Below are 10,401 nucleotides of genomic sequence, written 5' to 3'. Positions count from 1 at the left end.
TCCTTTTTCAATTTAATTTAAATAGATTTAATTGATTATATAACTAATTTTAACTATTATATACTTTATAATAAGGTAGAAACTGGTTAAACGATTTCTATTTCATTATGCACATATTTTATAAAAAATTTAAAAAATTTATAGAAAGAAAAAAAAAATTGAAAGAAATTGAAGAAGCTTAAGTGGGAAATATCAAAATTTTAAATTTAATATGTTAGGAATTTTAAAAAAATTAAAAGTAATATAAATAAAATGAAAAAAAAGATAACTAATTGAAAATGAAATAAAAGTAAACAAAGAAAAGGAGATAAAAGAGAAATGAAAAAGAATAGAGGAAAATTGAAAAAAAAAAGTATTATTTGGGAAAATAGAAAAAAGTTTGAGAAAATAAAAATTAGAATTAAATAAAATTTAAAAAGAAAAAGAAAAAAGGAAAAAAGTTGGTAAATTACCTGTTGAAAGAAATTAAAAAATTCAAAAATAAATAAAGAACATAAAAATTTTAAGAAAAAAACTAAATAGAAAAGAGAAAAAGGAGTGAAAATTCTGTAACTATATTGAGGATGAATAAAAAAATTATAAATATTTATAAAGTGTTAAGTGATATCAACATTGTTGTTGAGAACTTATAACTTTAATAAATGTAATATAATAAAATATATATTTATTTTATAATAATAATATAATTAAAATACTTTATCGAAAGATTATTTAGATATTAATGCCAAATATTAATTTTCTTAAAAAATAGCGAAAAAGATAAAGAAATATTAAGGAACCTATATTTCTCCTTTTGCGAGTTATTGCATGAATTTTGCATAACATTTGAAAAACTACAAGAGTTGGTAAAAATTTGTTGTCTTAAATTTATTATGTTTTTATTTCTTTTTCACTTAGTTATTAGAGAAAAGTGGGCTACTTGGTATATCTAAGGCAAATATCTTATTCTTTAAACTTGTTCCTAATATATTATGGTAAAATTTATTCACTTCATTATTGGACAACTCTTGTTTAGAGTTAAGAGTCCGACTTTAAGAATGATGAATGCAGACAATGCATATTATATTAAAAATCTCTTAAACCTTATTCTAGACACTAAAATGACTAAGATCAAGTCATTGGTCAGGCTTCCTGAAGGCCAAAGTTGAATTCAATTTTTATACTCTTCTTATTCCTAATATGTTCCTTACTTTAAAAAATAAAAAAAAACAATGGATCCATTTCTAATATAAATGATTATATAAGTTATAATTATGGATTCATATTTCATTTTTCTTCATCATACCCTGTTACACAAACTAATATCTAACGAGGCTAGTTTCTAAAACCTTTTGACTCGTGGAACAAAACAGAAGTCCAATTTTTTAACTCTCAACATGCTTGGACTAAGGATGCAACTCTTCAAGAAATATTTCTTACATCAATCCTACATGGTTGCTTAGGACGATTCCACGTCATACTGACTCCTTTCACCAAGATAAGCCATCTTGGCCTATTATACCTTCTTCACTCATACCCTGAGTTCCCCTATTATTCATATTGAATCACAACCTAGAGTTACCTCATTCCCCTCGCACATTATTTAACCATAACACTTTTCCTTAGACTCTTTCTTCATTACACCTTAACCTTTTCTAACAACACATGCTCAAGTCGCTCACCTTACCCATAGTACCCATAATCCCCCTATGTTCTCAGTATCGTGTCTTGACCCCAATTGTTATCCCCCCTTCCCCATATAGCTTTGCATCGCGTTCTCATCCATAAACTTTTATCACCTAATCTCTAAGCACTAGATCCACCTTCCAAACTTAGCCCATAGATAGTCTATCATTGCATACCGCCTATAGCCCAAAAAGAGCATCTCATTTAATCAACGTTTGGTCTTCCTACAAAAGAGCTAGTAAACAAATCCCTATACATCGTCCAAAATTTCCTTCCAAAAAAGTAACATAAAATTTAGATCTTCTAAACTTACAATATATAGAAAATCCTCACATTTGATTAAAGAAACACATTGGTCTCGCAAACATTAAAACTAAACTAGATAGCAACACTTCAAGAGAACTTTTATGCTTTAACATAACAAGTAGGCACTCTATAGCTATATTTTCTAACAACTATTTATTTATTTTTCTAATCAATACAAATGACTCAATTTTTTTCCAACCATTTAAATTTAAGAATGCTTGGATACAAGCCCCAGTTTGTGTTCCAATCACTTGCAAAACATGGCATTGACTTGTATTAGGGTCTAAAGGGCATTAATTCTACCAATAACTTCGAAGAATTATATCCTTACTCAGGTAATGGTAGAAAGACTATTATGGGAAAACATAGGAGAAATTTTCATCTGTCTACTTATCAACTAAGACCCTACATAACGTAATTTTACCAGAACAATTTTTTACTTGTGGTAAATAAATAAAAATAAAATATTATGATGCCTTTTTTTTTTTTTTTTAAACTGTAAATAAAAAAAGAAAATTAACAAAAAGAAAAGACAGGGGTTGTACTGCGAGAGAGAGAGGAAAGGCAGAAACGGAGGTAACGCATCACTGACATGTCTGTCACCGGAGCAGAACGTCCCGTCTCCATCACACTCGTCTCCTTGTGCCGCGAAACCCGGACTACAGTCCCCTCTCAATCACTACTCCTTGCCACGTGGCACCTCTAATCATTCCTTCACCACCATCCTTCGCTAACGTGCGCCGGATTCTTTTTTTTTTTTAATAAACTTTATATTATCAATTAATCAATTGATTAAGTAATTAATTAATTAATTCCAAAGCTGACGGCGGCGGCCTTGAACAACCAACCTCTCATTATTTTTCTTCAATAATTTAATCGTCTTTTTTTAACCTTAATTACTACAAATTAATTGTTTTAATAATGAGGATGAGATGAATAGTCCCATCAACGGCTCAGATTTTGTCTCTTTTTCCCTTTTGTCTTTTTAAAATAATAATTAATATATAATGATAAATTAATATTAATTAATTAGCGAGTTATGATAATTAAATTAATTTTTAAATCATTAGTTTGTTAGGGGATAAAACAGGAGATGGCGCATTTTAAGCGCTGAAATCGAGCTTGCGCTTCTCTTACTGCAGCGCAACATTAGTGCACCTCTCTTCTTCTCTCTCTGTAACTATATATGTATACAATACATATATATGGTGTATGTATGTGTGGGAGTAGTGAGTGGAAGTGAGTGAAGGAGGAGGAAGGAGGTGATATGAGATAAGGGGTCGATCCAGAAGGTGACGTCACCTCATTCCATTGAGGACTGTCTGCAATTTTTTTTTTTGGTTTTCCTTTGCCTCTTTACATCCCTATTCGCGTGCCCTTCTTTCACGCTCCATTGTCAGATCTCTCTCCCTTCCTCTCTAAATACCTCTCCTTCTTAATTCGATACTAATTTTTTTAACCCTCTCCTTCTTCGGATTGTTTTACCTCTTTCGTTCTGCAACTTCTGTTCATATATATATGGACATATGTTTGCTCTTTCTCAGTTTCTCCTCCCTTGGGATTTGTTAGTTTTTTTCTCTCTGTTACACACAAGCGAGTCTGGAGATGCAATGCCAATGATTTAGTAAGCATTATGTTTGGCTGGTGAGAAAAAGTAACCGGAGACGGTAAACCTGCCTTTTCTTTTCTTCCTCTGTTACTACTTTTCAGCTAAATGATTTGATTTGTGACTATCTCTTGCATTCCATGATTTCTGAAGGGTTTTGAGGAAATGGGTAGTGATGTTTGCAACTGGAAATGAAGGAGAGGCAGCGGTGGAGAGCTGAAGAAGATGCTCTTTTACGTGCGTATGTGAAACAATATGGTCCAAGGGAGTGGCATCTTGTCTCACAGCGCATGAACACAACCCTAAACAGGGACGCTAAATCCTGCTTAGAAAGGTGGAAGAACTATCTCAAACCTGGAATCAAGAAGGGATCTCTCACTGAAGAAGAACAACGTCTTGTGATTCGTCTTCAAGCCAAGCACGGTAATAAGTGGAAGAAGATTGCAGCTGAAGTTCCTGGTCGTACTGCTAAGAGATTAGGGAAGTGGTGGGAAGTTTTTAAGGAGAAACAGCAAAGAGAACAAAAGGAGAATAACAAGACTGTGGATCCAATAGAAGAGGGAAAGTACGATAGAATACTAGAGAGTTTTGCAGAGAAATTAGTGAAGGAAAGGCCTGGTTCAACTTTTGTAATGGCTTCTTCAAATGGGGGTTTTCTTCATACTGACCCACCTAACCCTGCATCAACTCTTCTTCCTCCTTGGCTTTCTACTTCTAATGGAACCCCTACTGTGAGACCACCATCACCATCTGTAACTCTAAGTCTTTCACCCTCAAATGTGGCTGCTGCAACTCCTCAAATTCCATGGCTTCAGCCAGAAAGAGGGCCAGAAAATGCCCCTCTTGCTCTGGGTAATATGCCTCCTCATGGACCAATTCCTCCCTGTGGTGAAAATCTACTGATAACCGAGCTGTTGGAGTGTTGCAGGGAGTTGGAAGAAGGGCATCGTGCTTGGGCAGCTCATAAGAAGGAAGCAGCATGGAGATTAAGAAGGGTAGAACTGCAGCTTGAATCTGAGAAGACTTGCAGGAGGAAAGAGAAAATGGAAGAAATAGAATCAAAGATGAAGGCTCTTAGGGAAGAGCAAAATGCTGCTCTGGAAAGAATTGAAGCAGAATACAGAGAACAGTTAGTAGGTCTGAGGAGAGATGCAGAGGCTAAAGAACAGAAATTGGCTGAACAATGGGGTGCAAAGCACTTGCGACTCACCAAGTTTCTTGAGCAAATGGGTTGCAGAGCCAGGCTTGGTGAACCCAATGGCCGATGAAGAAGATGTTCTTATCAAATTCCTGGCTTGCAAATTGCAATCCTTTTCTTCTCCTCTCAATCCATGGTGTTGTGTTCATTCTCTTCTCAAGATTCTACCATAGAGAACATCTTCATATTCACTGCTTACTTATAGCATAGACTGATGGAATGTAAGGGTTGCCTGAACACATGCATGCTCAATTTGCTACATACATTATTATAATATATGCAGCTTCTTAATCTTTTGGGTTTTACTCCAAACAGCATTAGCAGCGGTATGAATGGATTTTGGGTATTTTCATCATTAGCTATAAGGGTTTGATTTTGAGTCAAATTGTATGCCATTAATCATTAAAATTTATGAACTTTTACTTAAAAGACTTATATCAAAAACATTACATTTAGCAGAACTCAGAAGTGTTTTCCTCAAAAAGATTTTATATTTACAATCAATATTGTATTGAGAAACAACACCAACGAACTGGGTCTCTGCCTGGTGCATGTTCTTGTCAGCTGGGAAGAAGAAGAAGAAGAAGAAGAAGAAGAAGAAGAAATTATTAAAACAGAGTATGGTGGTTTTGTAATTTTGTAAACAGGTTAATTAATTTTTAGGTACCTGCGGGGGTGTACACAAATATTTGAGGCCAGATGTTGGTGATAAAATCTGGGACCATTTTCTTGACCAACAAAAGGGTCCCACTTATCTTCCTCGGCATTTGCAAGAGTCCAACTTAAACTTTTCAGGAACTTGGTTCAAGTCCATGTGACCTTTTACTTTCCATCCTCCAATGCCTATTTTCACTTGATTCAACCTCTCCCTGCATATCCCTCTCTCTATGTATATTATTTACATCATTAGCATTCCTCTTCAAATAACAACAGTAATGCACTATGCACCAACTCAAGTTGAAATTAGATTTGCAAGCTCACAGCTTTCTGCCTCGGCAGCTTACAGCACTGTCTGGACTCATGTTCCATTGGATGCATGAAAGCATATTTAGAAGAGCTAAGCTGCTTCATAATATCTGTCTAGACTCATCAAATTGACGTACGGTTCGATGCCATTGATACAATTTCTCATATTTAAAGTACTCCTAATTCGGATTCAAATAATTAGTTTAGATTTAAACCAAATAAACTATAGTTATAGCTTCAATAAGAAATTTATGCTTAGTACAACCATGGTCATATGAAAAAGTCATTGCAAGATAAAAATTAGCATTTTAAAGTTAATGTGAAAATTAGATTCCAAGTAGAGTTTTAACTACAATCATTATTATTTATGAATAAATATTAAATCTCAAATACAAAACTTTAAAATCTAAGAATTGGAATTAGAATTCTAAAATTGTTAGATTACTAATTCTTACCAGTATAGTTAAGGTGCAATCATATAATTCCAATTACTAGTCCAATAGAAAAAATATAATATTTTTTTATTTGAAAGAATTAGAAAAATCACATTACAAAATTTCCTCTTCATAACCTTTTGTATTAGTCATTATATTTGCTGTAACATCCACCTAATCTTTTGTTTTATTTTAATTTAATGGAAAAAATTGAGTAAATTGACAAAGGATTAAATTGAAAATAATTTTGAAAAGAGAGAGTGAAAATTTGGGTTGTAGGGTATTTTTGAAAGAAAAAATCAGAAATCGGAGGTCAAAACGTAATTTAAAAAAATTATGTCACGTCAGACACCCGGTCAACAGCCCTGACCAACCAGGACGCGCCAAGTGGCAGAGGCACTGATGCGGGGGGAGTCACGTGAGCGATCCGCGTGTACGTGATCGAACGGCTGAGATCTGTTCCCGCGCACACGGACGGCTCAAATTGGATCGAGATGAATGGCCCAGATTCACTCCATATTTAATCACGATCGGACGGTACATATCAAAAGTGATGGATGGTCCAGATCAAAAGTGGATGGGTATAAATAATCCCATCCGTACCCAAACCCTAACCCTAGCCGCCAGAACCCCTCACTAGAGAAGACAACCCAGTTGCCGGAGAGCCGACCGCCACCGCATCGGAACCCTTTCCAACTGCCAAAAAAGGTAAAAAAATTTCTTTTTGCACGAAATTGGATTTTAAACCCACCTATGGCCAAATCAGAGTGAAAAAACCAGCAAATTGGCCGAAAAATACTGACGAAGCCCGGTGGCGTTGCCGTAGTGAATTTCACAAACCACCTCTGATGAGGCACTTTTCGATTCCTGTTTCATGTAATTTTTCCACCGTGGTGATCACCGTTTTCTTCTCTATGGTTTAAATGCATGTATTATTGGCTTACCTGACCATTGTTTGATTTTGGAATTTGAGACATGATTGCATTACTGGATGCATATTTATTTATTTATGTGATTATATTTGATTTGGTAATGGAGACTAAGGGAAAGCAGGAAATTGGTGTGATCAAATAAATAGATAGAATGACAGTCTTACTAGATATCTTGGGAGATGGTGGACGGACTAGGTACATAGGGAACCTTACCATGAACGTTGTCTCATACCGGACGGGATATGGAGACTAGGTAATTTGGCACTCATACTGGACGGGGTATGGGGACGACCCGCTTCACCCTTATACTAGACAGAGTATTGAACTTTAATGTCTTGGAGCTTATACCGGACGGGGTATGAGAACTACCCTGTAATTGAGATTGTTAAGCAAAATGGTTTACGTGTAGCGGGAACACCCCTATGAACCCCCATGGATACTAGTAGGCTGGTAAAATGAGAAAAGGTTATAATTTGGTTTATTCTTAATAAATATGAATTTATAATATATTTTATGTTGCTGATTGTTAATAAAATTCTGATATGTATGGTATTATTGTCTCTATAGGTTGTTTTCATAAATTCCACAATGGTAAGTGAACGGTATATTATTTTATAATTGATAAATAAATTTGCTAAATTTAGTGCTCAATTAGTTATTTTTGTTTTTATATCCACCTTTATTTCTGTGTCGGTGATATAGTGTGATATCCTTACTGGGCTAGTGTAGCTCATCCTTTATTTAGCCATTTCAGATCAAGAGGACCTGATTCCAAAGCCCAATCCGCAAGAAGATTGCGAGTAGATGCTAGATACTTTCTATTTTTTATACTTTTCTTATTTCTCGTGTTTCTTTCAGAGAATTCGTTCCGTAATGTTTGTTTAGTACTTTTAAGTTATTGTGTAAGGGATATAAACCTTTTATTTCGCTTTTGCACTTTAATTATTATATATATTTTTTTAGATTTTCGGGGTCGTTACAGTTGGTATCAGAGCTGCGTTCCTCAGACCCGTTCCTTACACAATGATACTTAGGGAAACACCAAACCAACGAATTATCACTCAACCTTTCCTTGTGAAATGTAGGTACAAAGAGATAAGGAAAGGAAGACCCCTACTAAACCGAGCAGCCCAGGATGGTTCGCTTAGGAAAGATGTTGACCGGATATTTGAGATGCTGGAGAGACTCATTGCTGCCCAACAGGGCCGAGAAGAGAGGAGGGAGCTACTTGACCCTCCCCCGCTGCCACAGGTTGAGTTACCACTGCAGCGAGAGGATCCCGAGTCACCCCAGTACGACCATGCTCCTCTATAGTATCACCTGGTACCACCGCAGTATGATCCGGTGCCCCAGCCACAGTACCACCCGGCACCGCCACAGTACAATCCGATGCCCCCACTGTATCAGTAAGTACCACCACAGGGCCCCCCAATTTATCCTTAGCCTGGCCCAGTCCCTCTTCCACGAGACCCAGTTCCTCCCACGATTGACTCAGACTATATAGAGAGGTACAAAAGACTAAACCCATCTATTTTTGTAGGGGGATCCTCTTTTGAAGATGCCGAGCCTTCAAGACCCTAGGGGTGACTCCCAAGCAGAAGGTCACCCTTGCTACTTATATATTAGTGGGAGAAGTAGACCGCTAGTGGGAACTCAAAAAGACCACCCTACCTGTTCCAGTTACTTGGGAACAGTTCCTAGCAGCCTTTCATGTAGAGTACCTCCTATAGTATCTCCGATATTTGAAGGAGATGGAGTTTGTCTAGTTGGTCCAGGGGAACATTACTGTACCAGAATATGCTCGTAAGTTCCTGGAGTTGGGCCGATACTCTCTTGAGACGTTGTTGGATGAAGGCAGGAAGGTTAGGAGGTTCTAGTGGGGCCTCCATCCAGAGATCAGACAACATTTGTTTGTGTTGGAGCTCAGGATTTATTCGGTTGTTCTGGTCAAGGCACAACTAGTGGAGAGGAGCTTCCGCACTCTCTCTCAGACAGCAGGGAACCTCATACCTTCAGCTCCACCCCACAAACCAGCACCTACTTCGCCTATTCAACAGAACAAGAGGCCTAGGCCGGTGATCTAAGCTCTCACTCAGGCTCAAGTGGCAGGACGTGGTAAGATCTGTCAACATAGCGGCAGGGATCATGAGGACCGACCCTGTTACCGCTCAACAACACCTGTCGCATATGTGGTAGTGCCTAACATTATGTGAGAGAGTGCCCAAGGAACCAGAATCAAGGCAAACCTCTTATTTAGGGTAGGACTTACAATCTCACCAAACAGGATGCTGAAGCCAAACCAAACGTGGTACATGGTATATACATTATCTGTAACTATCTTACTCATGTTTTGATTGACACTGGTGCATCGCATTCATTTATTTTACTGTTTTTACATCAAAATTTAACGTATTACTTGATAAACTTGATTCTATGTCGTTTGTGTCTACTGCTGGGAGTATGACACTATTGGGAGAAGTTGTCTACAGGGCTTGTGTCGTAGAGATAACAGATAAAAAATTGAGTGTGGACTTAATAGAATTAGACACAGGAGATTTTGATGTAATTTTAGAAATGAATTGGCTAGCTGCGTATCACGCCACCGTAGATTGTTTTAGCAAGAAGGTTGTATTCAATCCTCCTAATGAGGAGCCATTTATAAATTAATAAAATCATTTAGTACTTATTCGTTGATGTCAAATTTTCTTATTCGTCGAGTATTTTAACCCTACTGTTTTCTTTAACTAGGCAAACCCAAGAAAGATAATTGTATTCAAGAAATTCTAGTAGTCTGAGACTTTGCAGATGTGTTTTCGGATGAACTACCCGGACTGCTAGTGGACAGGGAAGTCGAATTCACCATAGACCTACAGCCAGACACCCAGTCTATTTTGGTTGCTCCTTACTGCATGAGCCAAGTTGAGATGGAGAAACTGAGGAAACAGATCACTGAATTGCAGGACAGTGGTTTTATTAGACATAGTGTGTCCCCCTTGGGGTGCTGGGGTCACTTTTTTCAAAAAAGAGGATGAGACGTTGAGGTTATGTATTGATTACAGAGGGTTGAATAGAGTCACAATCAAGAACAAATATCCCCTTCCTAGGATTGATGACCTCCTCGATCAGTTGTAGGGTATGTAGGTATTCTCCAAAATAGATATGCGTTCAGGTTACCATCAGGTGAAAATCAAGCCAGAAGACATCCACAAGACAGCCTTGCGAACCCGTACGGACACTATGAGTTCCTGGTCATGCCATTTGGGTTAACCAACGCCCTAGCCATCCTCATGGATA

The 10,401-nt window shown here is 37.0% G+C and overlaps 1 protein-coding gene across 1 annotated transcript; it reads left to right on the top strand.

Moving 5' to 3' along the window:
- Positions 1–3,225: 3,225 nt before the first annotated feature.
- On the top strand, positions 3,226–5,066 carry AS1 (myb-like HTH transcriptional regulator family protein). Its single transcript, XM_022056417.2, has 2 exons — positions 3,226–3,638; positions 3,731–5,066. The coding sequence occupies exon 2, from the start codon at positions 3,769–3,771 to the stop codon at positions 4,843–4,845; it is 1,077 nt and encodes a 358-aa protein (XP_021912109.1). The 5' UTR covers positions 3,226–3,638; positions 3,731–3,768; the 3' UTR covers positions 4,846–5,066.
- Positions 5,067–10,401: the final 5,335 nt, after the last annotated feature.

Source organism: Carica papaya, chromosome 8, assembly GCF_054855325.1.
Source record: "Carica papaya isolate Zhongbai chromosome 8, ASM5485532v1, whole genome shotgun sequence".
Classification (NCBI taxonomy): domain Eukaryota; kingdom Viridiplantae; phylum Streptophyta; class Magnoliopsida; order Brassicales; family Caricaceae; genus Carica; species Carica papaya.
The sequence above is the reverse complement of the archived record's forward strand: the minus strand, read 5'-3'. Positions and strand labels throughout refer to the sequence as shown.